General features: G+C 39.9%; 1 protein-coding gene across 3 annotated transcripts in view; it reads right to left on the bottom strand.

Annotated features, from left to right (window-relative positions):
• Positions 1–21,736, bottom strand: part of SLC44A1 (solute carrier family 44 member 1) — a 201,577-nt gene that overhangs the window by 121,763 nt on the left and 58,078 nt on the right. For all 3 annotated transcript variants that reach the window (XM_039239918.1, XM_039239909.1, XM_039239904.1), the window contains exon 3: positions 13,869–14,011. In XM_039239918.1, the coding sequence (XP_039095849.1) occupies positions 13,869–14,011 (143 nt within the window). The remainder of the gene's footprint in view (positions 1–13,868; positions 14,012–21,736) is intronic.

The raw sequence follows: 21,736 nt of genomic DNA, 5'->3' as shown, positions 1-21,736 counted from the left end.
TGGGGGAAAGGGAGAGAGGCAAACCATGAGAGACTCTTGAATGCTGACAAAAACTGAGGACTGATGGATGTGGGGGGGAGGGGGGATGGGCATGGAGGAGGACATGGGATGAGCACTGGGTGTTATGTGGAAACTAATTTGACAATAAACTATTTGTAAAAAATAAAATAAAATAAAACTGAAAATCAACAGTTTAAAAAAAAAAAAAGCCACAGAGAAATACCACCACATGCACACTAGACCATCTGAACCCAGTCTGTCTGGGACACCCGGAGCCAAGTGCTTTTGCGTCCTTGTGCGCCAGCTATCGTGTGAATATAAAATGGTGCAACTCCTCTGCAAAACAGTTCTGCAATTTCTTATAAAGTTAAACACACCCTTATCACAGGACTCAGCAATCCAATTCCAGGTATCTACCCAAGAGTAATGAAACACATATCCATACAGTATCATGTGCACAGACTTCCCAAGTAGTGTTATTCATGATAGAAAAAAAACTTAATATTTTAAATTTATTTACTTTTGCGGGGGAGAGGAGCAGAGAGAGAGAGAAGAGAGAAAATCCCAAATAGGGTCTAGACTGTTGCCAGACCCTATTTGGCTGTTATATGGGTTTTATACCTTAATAAAACTATAAAAATATCCTAAATTTCATCTTGAAAATGTACTTTTCAAAATCCAAATTACAGAGTTCTAGATTGTAGTAAAGAATTAACCTACTCAGAAAGAGGCTTGAGCTTTGCCCTGGCCTGGGAGTTCATCTCTAAGCCTTATGGGAGTGTCTTTATTTGCCAGGGGCCTTAGGTCATGGCAGATAGTACAACAATGTGATTTAGGGTGGAAGCAGGCCACACCGGATAGAATTCAGGGCAGGGGTTGACCACTCTTAAAAGGACCAGCCATGTCATGTAGAGTAGGAGTTTTGGGATTCTGTGTTATCAGCTTGACAAGAGGAACTGGAGATAATCAGCCACATGGCCAAATGAATCATTCCTGCAATAATGGAGCCCCAATAAAAACTCTGAATACTGAGACTCGGGTGAGCTTGTTAGTTGGCAATGTGTCATGTATATATCACATATCAATGTCAGGTAAGTAAATGACCTGGCTCCACAGGAGAAAACAATGAACATTCTGCCCTTTGTACTTTTTCCATTGGCTGATTTTAATCTGCAGCCCTTCCCTCAAATAAACCATAGCTCTGAGTATAACAGATTTCAATGAGTTCTGTAAGGTTTCCTAAGGGTAGGCTTGTGGACCCCCAAACTTGCAACTGGTGTCAGAAGTAAGGGTCATCACAGAGACTGACACTTGCAATTAGTGTCAGAAAGTAAGGATAGTCATGTGTGGACTGTGTACCCCCAACTTCCTAGCTGTCCTCAACACTCACATCCAGATAAATAGATGGCAAATGAATGACTTTAAAATTCATAGTTGAAGTGGTTAATAATTACCTAAAGCATATTACAAAGGTCATATCTATGAGCATACATATAGTTACAAAAGATTTTTGGAATCTTTACAGCTGCCTGGTTAACGTGGAACTAACCCAAGTAGTGAAAGTCTGGGCTGAGCATGTATAATCAGCTATTTAACTTAAATAACAGCAGTGCATGCCTAAGAAGGTAACACAGAGAAAAACCAACCATCCCATCCTTGCCTCAGTGCATACATGTTATGTAATTCTAAGCGGCTTTAAAAAAAAAGTATTATTTATTTTGGTGGGGGGGAGGAAAGAGGGAGCATGAATGGTGGAGGGGCACACAGAGAGAATCCCAAGCAGGCCCCATGCTGTCAGTGCAGAGGCCAATGTGCGTCTCGATCTCACAAACCCTGAGATCATGACCTGAGCTGAAATCAAGAGTGGGATGAGCCACCCAGACACCCCCTAAGTGGTTTTTACTTCCCTATTTAGAATCTGCACAACATTTCAAGTTTCAACTCCTACATTTTTCTAAGATATGTAATTGAATCTCCTCTTTTAAATTGCTAGTAGTACTATCCATAGCAAGTAGTATCCTAGAGGTAGAGTTATATTAGTAATACAGAGGTTACCTTTATAAAAAGTTTTAAAATTCAGGCTAAGGAGTAGTATGGTCACAAAATAGGACAAAATATATTTTCCAAAGATGCCTCCATAAATTTGCCTTCGGAAAATTTTCCTATCATTTTTACAACTTCTTTTTTTAAATTTTTATTTATTTTGAGAGAAAGATAGTGGGCAAGAGGGAGGAAAGGGCAGAGAGAGAGTGAGACAGAATCCCAAGCAGGCTTCACGCTGTCAGCACAGATCCCAACACAGGGCTCAGACTCACCAACTGTGAGATCATGAGGTGAGCCGAAATCAGGAGTCTAATGCTTTACTGACTGAGCCATCCAGGTGCCCCTCATTTTTACAACTTATAACATTTTCCATTAGAGAAAAATAAAGTTTAGGAAAAAACTGCCTAAATAATACAGTAAGTTTCTATTTAGAACATCATAAATGTTACTGTTATCAAATGCTTATACATGTGTGGCAAAGTTAGTCCTCAAATGCAAGTTCAAGTTAAGTATCTATCTAGGCTGTTCTTCTTCATGTTGAGCCAAACTAGATGAAGTGGTAGGTTAATGATGAATCAGAGACTTTTTGACAGGAGGAAAAGAGGACAATGCTTTCCCACAAAGCAAAGCCAAACTCATCAAAGGCTTAAAATATCTCCGTTTGTTTAAACCTAACTCTAAGAATGAGCAGGTGATCTACTAGGCTGCTCTCAAGAATACTCTGAACACTATAAAACTCATTGGATAAAATGCACACTCTCTCCCCTCCTAGGCCTCTATAACCCCACAAGACAGTTAAGAGCTCCTTACTGTGAGTGCCAGTTTCCCCCCAGTTCTAGCCTAGCCTACAGAACTCCATCCAACCTGTAGACTCAGCCCACAATGTTCTTCAGCCAATGAGAACCAAGCTTGGCATTCTATTCGGAATTCCATCCTCACTAGTGATGGACTCTCGAGTTGCCGCTTGGTCCAAGAACCCCTCATCACCCCTGTGTATGATTTTCCCCTGCTAGAATGCAAGTCCTGCTCGGAACCTCTGACCCACCTAGGGCTCTAAAACTCTACTTAAAATGACTCAGTCCCTGAACCCCCAGTCATTGGCTGAATGATTCTTCCACCCACATGGACAATCTAGAACCAAGATGCCACCCTGAAGAAAGCAAGGTCAGAGAGACTGAAGCATGAGAAGGATCTGATCCACTGTTGCTAAAAGAAATGGATCATGAGCCACAGAACATAGGCTATAGGACATAAAGGCTGCCTCTAGAAACAGAGCAAGCAACAAGCGACAACCAGCAAGCAAGTGGGACCTCAGTCTGAAGACCACATAGAACCAAATTCTGCCAACAGTCTGAATGAGCTAGGAAGAGAATTCATTCCCCAGAGCCTCCAGAAAGGACCACAGCCCTGCTGACACTGATTTCAGCCTTGTGAAACCTGGAACAGGGAGCCAGCTGAGCCATGCTATACACAGACTTCTGATTTACAGAGAACTTCGTTGCTTTAAGACACTAAGTTTGTGGCAATTTGTTACAGCAACAGTAGAAACTAATACAGTGGTCATTCCTGTGCCACCATCAACTTGCCTTATTTTTCTGTCCCCACCAGGCTGCAGTTAGCAACCTAGGAAAATGGAGTCACCGAGCTTTCAATATACAATATTTCCAGAATGTCCCACATTGCACTGTCATGGCTTATCTGAATATTCTGTATTCCCACTAAAATGCAAGCTCTTCAAGGACAGAGATTATGAATGCCTTTTTTCCCATTTTTTTCATTATGCAAATAATATATATGGATTGACGAAAAATTAAGGGACAAAGTATAAAAGAAAATTAAAACCACCCACATTTTTTAAAGTAATCTCTTAAAGTAATCTCACCGAATGTGGGGCTCGAATTCAAAACCTAGAGATCAAGAGTTGTGTCCGCTACTGATTGAGCAAGCCAGGCACCCTGAAACCATCCATAATTTAACAGTTAACCACATGTTAAGATTTTCATGCTACTCTATACTTTCCTATGTACTTGTATATTTTTATACATATAAATAAAAATCATACTATATATGCTGTTCTATAACATTTTCCCTTAATAACACTATGCTGCTATTCCATGTCAATGGACAGGATCCAACACCATAATTTTTCCATTCTGTAGTACCTCAGACTGGGCCAGGTCCTCCTGTTACATAAAACCTCTCTCATGCCCTTATACCCCTCCCTCTATAACATTTTCAACAGCTATAATAACAGTTGTGATCAAATGATGAGTTTATTAAGTTCTGTTTTCTCCACTAGATTATAATTTCCATGAGATAAAAGAGTGTGCCTCTTTTCTTCAAGACTATAATCTCCAATGCCTAACCCAAAGAAGATGGCCAAGAAAAGTAATGCATGAATAAATGAATTTAACTAAATCTCTCTTTTTTTATTTTTTTTTAATGTTTTATTTACTTCTAGGAGAGAGAGAGAGAGAGCGTGAGCAGGGGAGGGTCAGAGAGAGAGGGAGTCACAGACTGAAACAGGCTCCAGGCTCTGAGCTGGCAGTCAGCACAGAGCCCGACGCAGGGCTCGAACCCACGAACCGTGAGATCATGACCTAAGCGAAAGTCGGACGCTTAACCGACTAAGCCACCCAGGCGCCCCCTTAATCTCTTTTTTTTAACCATTTAGGTTGTTTCCTATTTTATTATTCCTAATAGAAGTCTCTAGCACACAGACTGTCATTAAGTGTTTGCTGAGGACTAAATAAAATAATACACAGAATTTTCAAGAATCATGAAGGATAGAGGTACCTGGGTGGCTTAGTCAGTTAAGCATCTGGCTTCGGCTCAGGTCATGATCTCAGAGTTCAGGAGTTTGAGCCCTGCATCAGGCCCTGTGCTGACAGCTCAGAGCCTGGAGCCTGCTTCGCATTCTGTATCTCCCTCTCTCTTTCTGCCTCTCCCCCATACTCACACTCTTTCTCTCTCTCTCTCAAAAATAAACATAAATTAAAAAAAAAAGAATGGTGAAGGATAGACATTCAGTAAATGGTAATTTAAGTCATCAGGAAGAAGAGAGAGAAGTCCTAGGTCCATAAGCATGAAGAACTAACTGTACTTGGCTGATAAAAGGGTCCTTAAGGCAAGTAATTTTATCTTTACTTTTTTAGTTCCTTTTCTTTTTCAAAAAGGGACAGGTATGCATGGTCAACAAGATTTCATAACTCCTTAAAAGGTGTTCAAAAAAGGCATGTTTTACATATTAACTAATTAAAGAAAAATGTTCTTCCTAAAATAGATGGGTATATAGCATGGTGCAGGCCCAGGAAACCTGGCAATCTCCTTATGAGTAGTTTAAAGAGTAACACATTCTCTAAATTATACTGTATCACTACCAACATCCAAATAAACCTTTATAAAAGTTAACTAATTAGCAGTTATGGAGTAGACTGAATCAGACACTGAACCTATAGAGCCCTGAGCTTTAGGAAAGGTAATCTAATCATGGGGCAATGATGTATCCACGCAGAGATCTTAAACATATAGAGTTTCTTTAAATGAAGAAGACTATTGTATATTAAACAATCAACTAAATAAAAAGTTAACATTATCAGTTTAAGCTATATATTTTTCAATAACTATTTAAAACACACAAATTGGGGGTGCCTGGTGGCTCATTCAGTTGAGCATCCAACTCTTGATTTTGGCTTAGGTCATGATCCCAGGGTCATGGGATCAGACCCGACATTGGGCTCCATGCTGAGGGTGGAGCCTGCTTAAGATTCTCTCTCTCTTTTTTTTTTTTTTTTTAATGTTTTATCTATTTCTAGGAGAGAGAGAGAGAGAGACAGCACGAGCAGGGGAGGGCCAGAGAGAGAGGGAGTCACAGACTGACACAGGCTCCAGGCTCCGAGCCGGCAGTCAGCACAGAGCCCGGCGCGGGGCTTGAACCCACGAACCGCGAGACCATGACCCAAGCGAAAGTTGGACGCTCAACCGACTAAGCCACCCAGGCGCCCCTGCTTAAGGTTCTCAATCTCTCTCCCTCTGCCGCTTTTCCCTGCTCTCTCCCTCTCTCTAAAATATAAAAATAAGTCAATCACACTCAAATGGTAAAAATGCCCAAGTATGAGATAAGAACAATGCATTTCATCATTAAAATGTGTGTGCTTTATCTGACAGAGAGAAAAACAGACAAGACTGCCTTCAAATTATTCAAAGCCTTCAAAGATTCTACAGCTTTCAAAATTTCTTTGGTTATAACTTTAATGATTTATATAACCTGCCCCTTCTTCTCTGCCCCTTCTTCTCTACTAAAGGTCTTTCGTCTTTAAAAATCCAGAGGGAGGGGCGCCTGGGTGGCTTAGTCGGTTGAGCGTCCGACTTCAGCTCAGGTCACCATCTCATGGTTCGTGGATTCGAGCCCCGCGTTGGGCTCTATGCTGACAGCCAGCTCCGAGCCTGGAGCCTGTTTCAAATTCTGTATCTCCCTCTCTCTCTGACCCTCCCCTGCTCACGCTGTCTGTCTCTCTCTCCTAGAAATAAATAAAAATAAAAATAAATAAAAATAAATAAAAATCCAGAGGGAGATGCCCCAAAAGTGAAAAGGTCTGGGGGGGGGAACTGGATTCATGGGAGCTTACCAGTATATAATATAAACAGCATGAGAGCATGAAAAGTGGGATGTTAGACCTAATGCTACTGTTTCATCAAGCCACTGACGTTTCCTAGACCCCAGTCTCTTCACCTGTAAAATGAAGGGGCTCCGTGATCTCCAGGGCCCTTCCAGCACAAACCTTCTATGCTGTGGATTTCTAGGGAATGAGACAGTTAAAGGAAAGAAGTAAAACTCACACTAGATACCCTACCACAGGTTACAAAGGTAATTGAAAAAGGTCTCAAATAAAATGCCCTCTATAGATTTTACATACAAATGTATGCCATCAACCTCCTCAGACCTCTACTTCCCGTATATCCTTTTAATACTGATGATCTGAAATCATAGAGGCATTTTACAGTCAAAGAGCCTTTATCAGTGACTGGGGTTTTATATGGCTTCCTTAGAGGAAAGATAAAAAGATAAAGAAGAAAGTTAGATTTGTGCAAAAAAAAATATCTTTGGAACCTCTATGGAAAAATCAATATTGATATGTGAGATATATCTCACTTATCTGACTGAGAAAATTACTTAAGAGTCACCAAGAAAGAGTTGCTAAGCTCTGTTAGGATTATTTGCAGAATGGAGAAAAAATTTCTAATAATGATATAATACCTATATAAAAAATATTAAAAGTAGTTCCCTACATATACACACCTGGCTTTACAATAACCTATACGCACTAAGAGTCATGGCCACCTTGCCATAGTCTCTCCCATCCCAGTCACCCAGGACAAGGTAACACCCATGGAGGTAACACAATCCTCCCCTCCTTCAATCATCTCCACAGGGACCAAGAGAGCTAGAGGTTTTGTCCTAGTACAATTTCTCACATCCACAAACCCATGTATCTTAGAATGAGAAACAGCCCTGCTCTATCTAAAGGGGCTTCCCCTTTGGGAACAATTTCTATAATAATAATAATTCTGTCTAAAAATTGGCACATACACTGTAAAGCTAGCTTTATGGTTTTGAAAATGGTAGGCAGTGTAGAACGTGGCGGAAGAGATGTTTTTGGAATTGTCGATCAGAGAAGAGTTCAAAATATATTATTACTACCCCTCTCCCCACAATGAAAAAAAAAAAAAAGACCATAAGTCTTACCCTTGTTCTCTAGCACCACAGCTATAATAATAGCTCAGCTACAAAACAAGTCATTTTCTTCTTTGAGCCTTAGTTGGCACTAACCAATGTTTAATAGGGTCCTTTAAGGAGGTTACACACTAGATAATCTTAAAGGACTCTTTCATCTCTGACACTTTATGGTTCTAAGATAAAAGAGCTTTTCTGAGTTAACCCAGGCTCAGAACCTTATTGATAGCATTGTTTCTACGCAGAAAAGTTGTACACATCTCAAACAACCAACTTAAAAGTGAACTTTGGGAACATAATCCTTTTGAAGTTGGGACCCTCCTGTATCTCATAAAATACTGTCTACCATTTTCCTATACATCTTTATTACTACAGTAAGTATATTATCAGGTCAAAAATATTATTTGGAGAAAAAGAACACATTACAATTAGAATGGTAAGGCAATACAACACTAACTTTTCTTTACTACTAATGGAATTCTTACAATCATCTTGCCATCTTAAATTTTCTGGTTAGAATAGGTCGAAGACAATCCCCTTCCCATTTCTCTTCTAACTTTCTTCCTTCCTCTAGTATTGCAATTCAGTAAACTACTATGGAATATCTCTTGGGTATTTAAATCTGAGAGCTATACAAAACATGGCACTTGAAGGAGACAGAGTTGGGCAGGGTGGCAGAAGACTCTAAGATGCTCCAATTATTCCCTCCCCTTGAGTTTAGGTGGGACTTGGGACTTGCTTCTAACATGTAGAATATGGCAAGGTAATAGGACATCACTTCTATAATTATATTACATGAAATCTAACTTTCATCTCACTAGCAGACTCTCTCTATTGATGCTTTCCCTCTCTGGCTTTGAAGTAAGCCACCGTGCAGAGTGGCCCACATAGCATGCACTGAGGGTGGCCCTGGGCTGACGGCCATAAAGAGCTAAAGCTCTCAGTCCAGCTGTCTTGAAAGACTGAATGCTGCCAACAATTACTGAGCTTGGGAGGGGAGCTCCCAAGCAGAGTCCCAGCTCTGACCAAAACCTTGATTTCAGTCCTGTGAGATCCTCTGAAGCAGGAAATCCAGCTAAGCCATACCCAGATTCCTGACCCACAGAAACTATGAGATAGTAAATGTGTCTTGTTATAAGCCACTAAGTTTATACTAATATTGTTACCTAGCAAATGATAATTGATTCAGGCAGACAAAACACACAATATAATTGGAGAAGAACTTCAAGACAAGAGAAAAACAAATATGAGACAGGAACGTTCAGGTAATAAAAGCTCTCTATGGGATAAAGTCTGTTTTGAAATATGTCACGAAGAGGTTAGTTATGAAACCCTCCCCCCTTAAGTCTTTCAAGAACTCAGATTGGCAGAGAGGTAGAACAGACAGCATACAGATAGAATGAATACCTTGGACAATACTACTACTACATGGAGAAGCAGTGGGAAAAGACTGAATAGGTACAAGGGTCTATCTAGATCACGGGAAGCCTGCAATGGCAGGTGTTGAGTGGGTTCCCGTATGATCTGTAGGCATCAATACTAAAGGATAGGCTCTTGGACAGAGAGATGACCATAAAAAGTGTTTTAAAGAATTTAATCCTATCACAGTATAAAGGATGGAGAAGATTAGAGATTAGAAGACCAAGAATAGATAATGCTAGCACAACAGTTATCCTGAGACCAGCAAACACGTAGAGGAAAAAGGCTCATGCTGATGAATAACCAAAAACTTGAAAATTAAAACTATAAAATACCATTTTTTGGTTAACCAAATTAGTAAAAAGTATAAACTAGTAATACTGACAAAGATAAAGCAATCTCAGACATTGTTGGTGGGAATGTAAATGGAATAGCCTTTATGGAAAGCCATATTCATCAGAAATATTTATTAATAATCTTAAAATATTCAGACCCTCAGACTTGATAACTCACTTATTAAAGAATATTTTAAGAAAATAAAATTTTTTACCCATTCAAACACATTTAATTGAGTGCCTATTACATTCCAAGTACTGATGATACAGCAGTGAATAAAAAATACCTCACTTCTGCTCTCAGGGAACTTAGAAGAGGCAAACATTTAACAAATAAGCACAAAATAAATATGTAATTACACAGTTTATAGAATACAATGAGAAAGTATGTATGTATGTATGCATGTAAACTCTATGTCCAACATGGGGCTTGAATTCACAATCCTGAGATCAAGAGTCACATGCTCTACCGACTGAGCCAACTGGGCACTTGAAGAGATAGTATTTTTAAACACTTGATTTAAATTGTGAAATCAGGAGCACCTGGGTGGCTCACTCGGTTAAGCGCCCATCTTCAGCTCAGGTCGTGACCTTGGAGTTCATGGGTTCGAGCCCCGTGTCGGGCTCTGTGCTGACAGTTCAGAGCCTAGAGCCTGCTTCAATCTGTTGTCTCCCTTTCTCTCTGCCCCTCCTCCCTCACACCCTGTCTCTCTGTCTTTCTTTCTCAAAAATAAACAATAAAAAAAAGTTTCTTTATTTTTGAAAGAGAGCACGAGCAGGGGAAGGGCAGAGAGAGGGGGTGACAGAGGATACAAAGCAGGCACTGGGCCAATAGCAGCAAACGCAACGTGGGGCTCTAACTTACGAACCGTGAGATCATGACCTGAGCTGAGGTTGGACACTAAACCGACTGAACACCCAGGTGGCCCCTGGGAAATAACATTTATATTGAGAGCTGAAGGATGAGTAGAATTTAGCCACGTGAAGAATGGGAAAATTTTTTCTTTCTGACAGAGGAAACAATACACAGGAAGGCAAGAGTTAGTTGTATTCAAGATTTTTTTTTTACAAAATTATTTATTAATTAAGTTGTTTTTAGAGGGGGTGCGGAGAGGGAAGGGGAAAGAGAGAATCTTAAACAGGCTCCATGCCCAGCAGAGAGCCCAACATGGGGTTCAATCCTACAACCCTGGGATCATGACCTGAGCCAAATCGAGTGTCAAACGCTTAACTGACTGAGCCACCCAGACACCCCTGTATTCAAGATTTTTAATCTATTCAACAAATACGTATGGAGGTAGGTCCTAGTACGTATCAGATACTAGGGACTGAAGATGAGAAACGGGAGAAAATAGTGATCCAGGTCAAGTTGAGATAGTAGCAGGTAAAACAGGTATAAAAAATTGCATAGCTATGGTAGGGCTAGTATTCATAATGAAGGCAAAGACAGATCAGGAAATGAATGAAAATAGAGGAGACTAATGCATGTGGCAGGAAAAAGATGACAACATAAAGGTAACAAACACAAAGACACTGTGCATTCTTTCAAACCCAAACAGTATAGACTTACCTAAGAAAGGTATGTTCAGAATGTATTATTCATTAAATAATATATATGCCATTTACAGGTAGAAATACTTAGATGGATCCGCACTAAATGTTTATATGCAGAGAAGAACAGATAGAGACAAAAAATAAATAAACATGTACGCATGAATTAAAGTGTAGCTATACTCGGGAAACTATCTTCCCTACAGGCTATCCATGAACGGTTCCCAACTATGCTAAGTACTCAAGGAAAAGTAATCATTTTTTTGGAATAAAAAATAGGCTTTCTTTGTGAGAGGCCAATACACACACACACACAGACACACACACACACACACACACACACACAACATGTGTCTACACACACATAAGTATACACACACATATATATACACATATATAGAAAATACAAGGATTTGAAATTAGGGGCGCCTGGGTGGCTTAGTCGGTTAATCGTCCGATTTTCGCTTAGGTCATGATCTCGCGGTTCGTGGGTTCGAGCCCCGCATCGGGCTCTGTGCTGACTGCCAGCTCAGAGCCTGGAGCCTATTTCAGAGTCTGTGTCTCCCTATCTCTCTGACCCTCCCCTGCTCGCTCTGTCTCTCTCTCTCCTAGAAATAAATAAAAATATTTAAAAAAAAAAAAAAGGATTTGAAATTAAAAATTGACCAAATGGACCTCCATAAGGTAAAGTGTAAAGGGTGACATTTACACAAACCTTATGGTGAGAATAAGCTTGGAACCATCAGCAAGTTATAAAGGAAGCCATAAACATGAGTATGACCTCATATGAGCAGTAGACCTGAGGGGAAAAGAGATCCCTTTTCCTACCTCCTCAATTATCTAAATGGTGATATTTGATGGTTGGTACATGCGAACAGTGTTAAAGAGTCAAATACAGGGCACCTGGGTGGCTCAGCTGGTTGAGTGTCTGACTTCCGCTCGGGTAATGATCTCACAGTCTGTAAGTTCAAGCCCTGTGTTGGGCTCTGTGCTGACAGCTCAGAGCCTGGAGCTTGCTTTGAATTCTGTGTCTCCTTCTCTCTACCCCTCCGCTGCTCACACTCTCTCAAAAATAAATAAATATTAAAAAAAAAAAAAGTCAAATAGTATTTGACAGCAAAAACACTACTTACAAAAAATAAATAAATAAAAAGATGTTGGAATTCTATACTATTTATGTAACTTCTATGACTCTAAAATTATTTCATAATAAAAAGAAAAAATGTATATATATATGGGCTACCTTGTTACAAGACTACAAGGCCTAAAATATGTGTTAATTTTATGAAGCAATCAAAACAAGGATAACTGAAAATCCTTCAAATTACTCTCTGTGAGTCTAATTTTTATTCTGTCAAGGGATGCAGGTGTTTATCAAGAGAAAAGCTCATGGTCTGCATTTGATATTCCACTGACCAACCAGAGTTTTGAGAAAACCATTTCTTTCTCTAAGCCTCTGCTACACCTACCTCACAGCATGGTGTATCATATGCTTGCCAACTACGACATGCTTTACAAATGTTTATTACTATTATTTAAAATTTTATTTAGGGATGCCTCAGTGGCTCAGTCAGTTAAGTGGTTAAGCGTCTGACTTGGGCTCAGGTCATGATCTTGCAGTTTGTGAATTTGAGCCCCGTGTCTGGCTCTGTGCTGACAGCTCAGAGGCTGAAGCCTCCTTCAGATTCTGTGTCTCCCTCTCTCTGCCCCTCGCATGCTCATGCTCTGTCTCTCTCTGTCTTTCAATAATAAATAAAAATGTTTAAAAATTTTTTAAATAAAATTTTATTTATTTGAGTCCATTATTCCTTCATTCAATGGGGAAATATCTTTGAGATATGGTTAACTATTTGGATTTCTTTAGGTTTGTGAAATTATCAAATTAATCTTATACTTGCCAGTAGTGGTCCTGATTTAACGAACTGATTTATCTAATAATGAATATAGTTACCACATCCTGGAAAATGTTTGTTAAGACAACTATAGTCTGAAAAATGTTTTCACTGCTTAGCCTTTTCCTATAAAGTTCATTAATCGAATTGGGAAACCCATTACTTTAAAATTAGTTTGGTTAATTCTGAAAATCTGTCTTTATTAAACCTGTCTAATCAGGTTTGATGGGGCATAAATATACAGTGCAGACAAATATACTGACATCATACCTAAAGTATATTTAATGAAATACATTTCTTTTACATACATTAAAAATGGAGTCATAGCTCCTCTGAAGGAAAAAGACAATTAAGTCAGGAATTTCAAGATATTCAAGAGATGAAGCCTGAGAACTCAAATTTTAAAGTCTGACAAAGAAAATGTATCTTTTATACAATTGGAAATTGATGTGTACTGTACTTATAAATGATGCATCACAAAATGTTTCATTATACCTTTAATGTTTCAAAATCCATTATTATCCCTCTGTCTCCCATCAAGTACAATCTTAGGAAGAAAAAATATTACATTATTTCATGAGTTAAAACTTTGTGTACAACCTACAGGCTAATGGGAAAACAGAGTATAGGAATAACCCTCTCAAATCAAGCCTTTACTTGTTAAAACCTGAAGGTCGCCCATTTTAACTTGGCAGCTAATTATATTTCCTGGAAAATGTATTTAGAGATCAAAACCAGAAATGATTCGAGTGGACAGTTAAAAAAATTAAAACACGAACAAGAGTCATATGAAAATAATATCTTACTGAAGATTATTAGACAATATAGAAAAGCAGAATTTTCTACCCCCGTTCAAAGTGTCCATGGAGTTCATTCAGCCAAGAGTCTACTCACTTCCGGTGGGTGTGGTCCATGCCACTGTTTGGTATTGCTTCCAACTTTGCATTTTTCTGCCCACAGATATTTCCATAGCTGTCGTATCCTGACACTAGTCTTGCTGCTGCACCTGTTGCTACTGAAAAGCCACAAATAAATCCCTAGAAAAAAAAGCAGAAAAAAACATACAAATAAACCATTTCAATAGCAACAGTCACTACTTGATACCATAATGAGCTTCTTTTGTCTGTTGAGGGGAACAAAGACCTATCTTTCCTTATTGCAAACACTATTCTACTGTTTTCCTTGGATTTCACATGAGCAGCACAAAGAAGTCCACAGGGAAACACTATTTACTACCATAACAAAACAAATCTCAAGCTTTTACATCATAAGATCGTCTTTGCATTTGTAATAATAATAGCAGCTTCTCTGTATGGAACATCTGCTCTGTGCCAGGCTCTGTACTAGGTGCTTACCAGACATCATCGTTAATCCTCATAATAAGGAAACTGAGGCCCAGAGAGGTTAAATAAGTTGCCCAAAGCCATAGAAGCTAGTAAAGATCAGAGCATAAAATCAAACCCAAATTGTTTCATTCTTCAGCGCTTTTTGATTGTAAAAGAGTTCTGTTAAATGAACAACAGCAACCCATGAAAGAAAGAAATTCAAAGAACAATAGGTATGTGGGTTTTGAATTATTATAACTTCGGTGCACACAACACTTCTGTTTCCTTCCTGCAGTAAAGCTGTATACAAGCAAAAAAATTACACCATGAAACACTACTCTGCTTTTAATACTGCAGAGTCAAGGAGAGTGAGGCACTGGGTCTGTGTGCCACAAAGGTCACTTCATTTCATGGGAATACGCTTCATCACAGCGCCCAAGGCAAATAAATGGTAGATGCTTCGGAACTGCATCGTGCTTGCTAAATCAAGTATGCACTAAGAGCAGTAACAGCCTATATCCCACTGCGGGCTAGTAGGCATTACGAATCGGAAGTAAGGTGAATTATTACTGATCAACTGAATTGGGAGAAAAGGCTGGGGCTAGAAAATCTTGCAACATGGTCTTTAAAAGGTTGGTTTTGCAGTGCGGAGTTTCCTCAGGAAACTAACAATAGAACTCCCCTATGACCCAGCAATAGCATGCTAGGAATTTACCCAAGGGATACAGTATTGCTGATTCATAGGTGCACATGTACCCCAATGTTCATAGCAGCACTCTCCACAATAGCCAAAACATGGAAAGAGCCTAAGTGTCCATCAACTGATGAATGGATCAAGAAGATGTGGTTTATCTATACCATGGAATACTACATGGCAATGAGAAACAATGAAATCTGGTCATGTGTAGCAACATGGGTGGACCTTGAGGGTGTTATGCTTAGCGTAATAAATCAGGCAGAGAAGGACGGGTATCACATGTTTGCACGTATAAGAGGATTGGGAGGAACTTAGCTGAGGACCATGGGGGAGAAGAAGGGGGGAAATGGTGGGGGAAAGGGAGAAAGGCAAACCATGAGAGACTCTTGAATGCTGAGAATCAATCTTTGTATTTTTGGTTGTGGGGGGGAGGGGGGAGATGGGCATGGAGGAGGGCACTTGTGGGGATGAGCACTGGGTGTTATATGGAAACCAATTTAACAATAAACTATTTGTAAAAAAAAAAAAAAATAAGAAAGGTTGGTTTTGATTATCTTATGGGAGTGGCTAATGAAGGCAGAGATGATCACTGCTTAACTTATCATAGCCAAGTCTCATGAGTCGTACGTATATAAGCAGCTGTGCTAGGTCTCAGGTCTACGGTGCTAAGTACTGTGTTCACATGCAGATCCTACAAGAAAACTATTTCCTAAAAAGGAAAACAAATTATTTTTTTTCTGAATGACCCTTCTATTTTCATCCTGCACGTAAGGAAAGTGGGGGGGAGGGGGGGGGAGAGTAGAGAGTATGGTCTAAATACTAGAAACTGCTTGAAACTACAGTTTATAAGAAAGTCAACTCCTGAAGTGGAGACTATCCCAGATTTGCCACTCTCGTGCCTTCTGATCCTTGCCAGGTTACTTTAACTCTCTGCACCTCAATTTACTCACCTGTGAAATGGAGATGACTGTGTGGCTCATAAGATTGCTCTAAGGACTCAATGAAATAATCCTGTAAAATGGTAAGAATCCTGCTTGGCACATAGTAAGAGCTCAATAAATATTAGCTACTGTTGTTAGAAATGAGAACATGTAAAGGAAAAGACCATGGGCTCTGGGGGCAGATAAAGCTTCACTGAAAACTCCATTTTCTACTTGTGTGATTGGACAAACTTGCTTAATGCTCTGTGCTTCAGTTTTCCTGTCTATAAATTGAGGCTGAAACCACTTACCACAAAGGCTGCTGTAAGAATGACATGAAATAATGCATGTAAGTGCCCTGTTTCAATAAAAATGTTAGTACCTTCTGTCTGAAAGCTAACTGTTAGCACAGGGTTAGGCACAGGCTGGTCAGGACTCACTCATTCGCCCTCACCTTTTTGCCCACTCACTCTCCTGACTCCTCCAAGGAAAACACAAGACAATTAGTTCCATGTCAGAACTTCAAGCCAATACGAAAACATGAGAAAATAAAAAAAAATTAACCCCCTGCACACATACACATGTTCAAATCAGCATCCACCTTAAGCAGATCCTTGAACTTCAAATTAGGAAATCCTATACTGAACAGAAACTGGAAGTGCAGGTAAACATTACGAGGTTTAATGGCTAATTTTCCAATACGGTTCTTTGGCAAGAATCACTGAGTAACAGAAAGGGAACCCAGAAAGATCTGGATTTAAACCCTCACTCTACCATGTACTACCTATGTGACTCTGATCCAATTACCTACTTAGAGTATTTCCTCCTCATCTCTAACATAGAGTCCCATCATCTATTTCACAGCCCAGTGATGAGGAGTAAATAAGATAATGCACATCTAACCCCTAGCCGGTCTGGTACACAGCTCGTGACCAAGACGTGGTAGCCAGTAGTGGGAAATCTGAATGATGAAGCCAGACCAAAGAGGTTGACAACAGTAATTGGGGACTAACCAAAAACTCCTTCAGTTCTCTCCTTTTAGAACAAAAATTTCTAGGGGGAAAACGAGAAATACTGACAGTAACTCTGCCACTACACAGAAACATTTAGACCACAATTACAATCTCCTCCCATGACTAGTCTAAAATAGCAAGGCCCTTACATAATTAAAAGGTTATGTTCTTCTTTCACTTTTTATAGAAATTTTCTTATGTTTGATACATATTTTGTGTTACAGATTCCTTCAAATGGTTTCTGATTTCCCTTTCTGACTATTTCTAACAGTACTGTTGGACATGTAAGAGGTGTTTTTTGTTTTGTTTTGTTTTTTAATCATAAGCCACCTCACATCTCTCTGGGATGTAGGCAGAGTATAAATTATAAATGTTACATGTATATGGTAAAATGGGGACACTGACATATTTTCACACAGGCCATTTAAACTTCTTAGCTTCCAAAAGCATTAGAGAAGAGAGGTGAGACGCTTCAGGGGAGAAAGGGAGAAGAATAGTAAGCTAATAAGACAGGAAGAAACCATGACTATTACCCCAGGGACTTCCCATATGGTACAAGTACTGACAATGGGGAATTAGGCCAAATATAATTAAAAATACAATCTCTTTTAAAAAACAAAAAAATCTGAAATCCAAATGCAGGAAGCAATATAGTTTCAGATGAGAAAAAAATGTGGTACACGAAATTAAAATAGGATGAGAGAAACTTTACAGAATGCACTCAATAATTTAATGGCTCTAAGCGGGGAGAGAAAGAAGCTTCAAGAGAAGGAAATCATATTAATGAAGCAAATGATAAGGGGGATGAGGGAAGCTTTTATGCGCCTATAGAAGAGAGCAATCACTGCAGAATAAGTAAGCCTATTAGTAGGAAGAGAACCATGGCTAAAATCTTAAAAGGAGAGAGTTACTGAAGTGCTTTCAGAACAGCTATTTTGAGACAGAGAGAGGAGGAGCAGACAAATCTAATCACAAACAGAAGGTGACTCAAATCAGATAAAGGCATAGCGGTGGTGAATCTCCTGCAGTATCTGGCAAACTAGGAAGGACCTACTGCCTGAGTGGGAGAAAGACAATTGGCTAATTATTGAACTGTGCTCATTAGTTCAACTTAAGGAGGATTTGCTTAGTTTCATTCACGATTACTCAGAAAAAGGGACACATGTTATTTCACAAGCATGTTTGAATTTCAAACCTGGAGTCTTAACATGAAACTGAGTAAGGCAGAAAGCCTTAGTTTTTGGGTTTTGGAAGTAGAAAAAAAAAAGAGTCAACAAAAACACGTGTGGCGTGCAGGGATGAAATATGAATACAGTAAAATGCTTCAAAATAGAAAGATATGGGGGAAGATTTATGTTTATAGCTCTTGCCCAGGGATTAATGAAAGTATATCCAGAATCTTTTTTTCCCCTCAAATACTACCTCCTTTACCTAATCCTATACCTCTATCCCTAAACTTAATGAAAGCTTGGAATCAATCTCCTAAGAACTAATTTGTCAAACCTTGAAGTATTTGGCCTCTGTTCCTCCTATTCTGAGAACCCTGAAACAAGGAAGGCTTTTAGGACCTAGCAGACAAGACGGGATAAGAATGCCTGATGCAGGGGCACCTGGGTGGCTCAGTCAGTTAAGTACCTGATCTTGATTTCGGCTCAGGTCATGACTGCATGGTTCGTAGAATTGAGCCCTGAGTTGGGTTCCATGTTAACACCATGGAGCCTGCTTGGGATTCTCTCTCTCCTCTCTCTGTGCCTCCCCTGCTCACGTGTGCACTCTCTAAACAAACAAACAAACAAGCAAACTTAAAAAATGCCTGATGAAGAACTAATATTTATGCAAACTAAAAAAAATAAAATTAAAACACTTTGCCTATCTTCCAGATTTCTGGATTTCTTCAAAGTTTAATGGGATGTAATACTCTAAGAAAGAAGTAAGAAGCAATAAGCAAGAATGTTTGGAAGTCTAGATAATGTACACCCAATAAGTATTTATTGAGCATATACAAATGCAAGATGCCATCCAGGGTATGCAAAGGTTATAATACATCAAGTTTACCATAAAAGAACTGAAATAGGGGCACCTGGGTGGCTCAGTCATTTAAGCAGCCAACTTCAGCTCAGGTCATGTCTCATGGTTTGAGTTGGAGCCCCGCATTGGGCTCTGTGCTGATAGCTCAGAGCCTAGAGCCTGCTTTAGATTCTTTGTCTCCCTCTCTCTCCCTCTCCTCGGTTCGAGTTCTCTTTCTGTGTCTCAATAAAATAAACATTTTAAAAAAACTTAAAAAAAGAACTTAAATGTTCTCAAAAGATTAGAAAATACTGGGGTATGAGGAAGCAAAATCAGAGAGGCTCAGTTTCATGGGCAGCTTGAGCAATGAAGAAAAGAGGAAAAAAAACACATAAGAAATGCTAGGAACTGAACCCAGCTCTGATACAAATACTTCTTATGATCTGAGCTTCAGTTTCCTAGGTTGAACTAGATTAGTCTCTAAAGCCTTTTCCTCTTCTCAAATTTTATGATCCTAAGGGAAAGTAGACACAGAGTAAAATTTTTCAGAGTATACTTGCAGGAAGAAGTATAGCCCATTTTGTCCAGCACTGTGACCAAGAATACAAAAACAAGAGTGGGTTAAAAGCAAATCAATTTTGGGGCGCCTGGGTGGCTTAGTCGGTTAAGCGACCGACTTTCGCTTAGGTCATGATCTCGCGGTTCGTGGGTTCGAGCCCCGCATCGGGCTCTGTGCTGACTGCCAGCTCAGAGCCTGGAGCCTGTTTCAGTCTGTGACTCCCTCTCTCTCTGGCCCTCCCCTGCTCACGCTGTCTCCTCTCTCCTCTAGAAATAAATAAAAAAAAACATTTAAAAAAAAAAAAAAGCAAATCAATTTAGGGGCATGTGGGTGGCTCAGTCAGTTAAGTGCACAAGTCCCAATTTCAGCTCAGGTCATGATCTCATGGTCATGAGATCAAGCCCTACATCAGGCTCTGCGCTGATTTTCTCTCTCCTCTCTCTCTGTCCCTCTCCCTCTTGCACACACTTTCTCTCTCTCTCTCTCTCTCTCTCTCCCCACAATAAATACAATTTTTTAAAAAAGCAAATCTATGTAATTAATGCAAAAATAGTTAACATGGTAAAGTTTATGTTATTTATATTTTGCCATAATAAAAAAAAAAGAAAAAAAATCCAAAGGATTTAAAAAAAAGTAGGTAGGTATTTGGATCAGGTAACCTTAAGGTAATTTTTGGCACCTTTTCTTCCTCTTCTACAATCCTGGCAAAGCACAGACCATCACACAGATGACTAAATACTGCAATGAGTCTGAGTCTTTAACTCTGTGCTGCATGCTCAACAATAGTTAATGAGGTAGAAACACTATGCTCTGGGAGCTAGACTAATGCTGTAAAATTTAAAAAAGGTCCTTGAAAGGAGTCTGAAGGGACAACGTATGCAATGATGTTTCCTATACCCAGCTCTAGTCCAGATCATTGTCCAAAGCTCCAACTCTGCATTTCCCACTGCTTATCCCAGCCCTACCTCTCCTGAACTCATCTTCTCATTCCACACTTCCCCAAGCCACCTCCCTTTCCTGCATATACCGTCTGAATTTGTCGTATCATTCTTTCCCAGACGGCACATGTAAGATACAGAGTGAGGGAACTCATCAGTCTCCCCCCTCGACACTTACGGCCATCACTGTCACTTCCTTTAAATTTTTTTAAATGTTTTACTTATTTCTGAGAGAGAGAGACAGCTTGAGCAGGGAAGGGTCAGAGAGAGAGGGAGATACAAAATCCGAAGCAGGCTCCAGGCTCTGAGTCGCTGTCAGCACAGAGCCCGATACTGGACTCGAACCCAGGAACCGTGAGATCATGACCCGAGCTGAAGTCGGACGCTTAACCGACTTAGCCACACAGGCGCCCCTCTCACTTCCTAACTGTGCCAGAGGAAGCAAGAATGCTAAACTGTTTGCTCAGAATTTGAAATACTGACGAGACCTCATTTTGCTGGCAGATGAGGTTACTGTGTCCATGTTCTAAACAACAACTTTCTCTTGTTCCCAATTCCAGGCAAGAAAGGAGGGACTACCTCTTGAGGCCTCCACCTTCTACCTTTTCTCTTCCAGGTTCAATCTGCCCCTGGTAATCTGGACAAGTTATTGAACTTATCTCTATGCCTCTGCTCTCTATCTGTAAAATGAGAACGTAATTGTGAAATTTCAATGTTTCTGTGTCACATACAGAACAGCCCCTCGTCCACAGTATGCAGCAATAAGTAAGAGCGCTAAGTTGTAAGGTCTCTCTACCTTCCACTGTCCATGGTAAGCACTCCTACTAGGGCTATCCAGCCGACTCTCTTTCCTGATTTCTCTGGTAAGCTGATCTGGACAGATAGGGTCCAGATACATCTCTTCCCTCTTCTCACATGTACCTCTCTCTCCCTGAGAGAATGAACTCACACCATCCAAGGTGGGAAGGACCTTCAGCCCACAAGGCACAAACTTCATTCTACAAGTCATTTTCACCAAATAATTCTTTATTGGGAATAATCAGGTGATTGGCTACGAATAAAGTAGTATTGGGGCACCTGGGAGGCTTAATCGGTTGAGCGTCCAACTTCAGCTCAGGTCATGATCTCACGATTCACAGGTTTGAGCCCTGCATCGGGCTCTGTGCTGACAGCTCAGAGTGTGGAGCCTGCTTCAGACTCTGTGTCTCCTTCTCTCTGCCCCTCCCCCACTCATACGCTGTGTCTCTCTTTCTCTCTCAAAAATAAATAAAAATATTTTAAAAAATTAAAAATAAGTAAATAA

The sequence above is a fragment of the Hyaena hyaena genome, unplaced genomic scaffold (assembly GCF_003009895.1).
Source record: "Hyaena hyaena isolate Hyena2069 unplaced genomic scaffold, ASM300989v1 scaffold_6, whole genome shotgun sequence".
Taxonomy (NCBI): Eukaryota; Metazoa; Chordata; class Mammalia; order Carnivora; family Hyaenidae; genus Hyaena; species Hyaena hyaena.
This window is presented reverse-complemented; position numbering and strand designations above follow the sequence as displayed.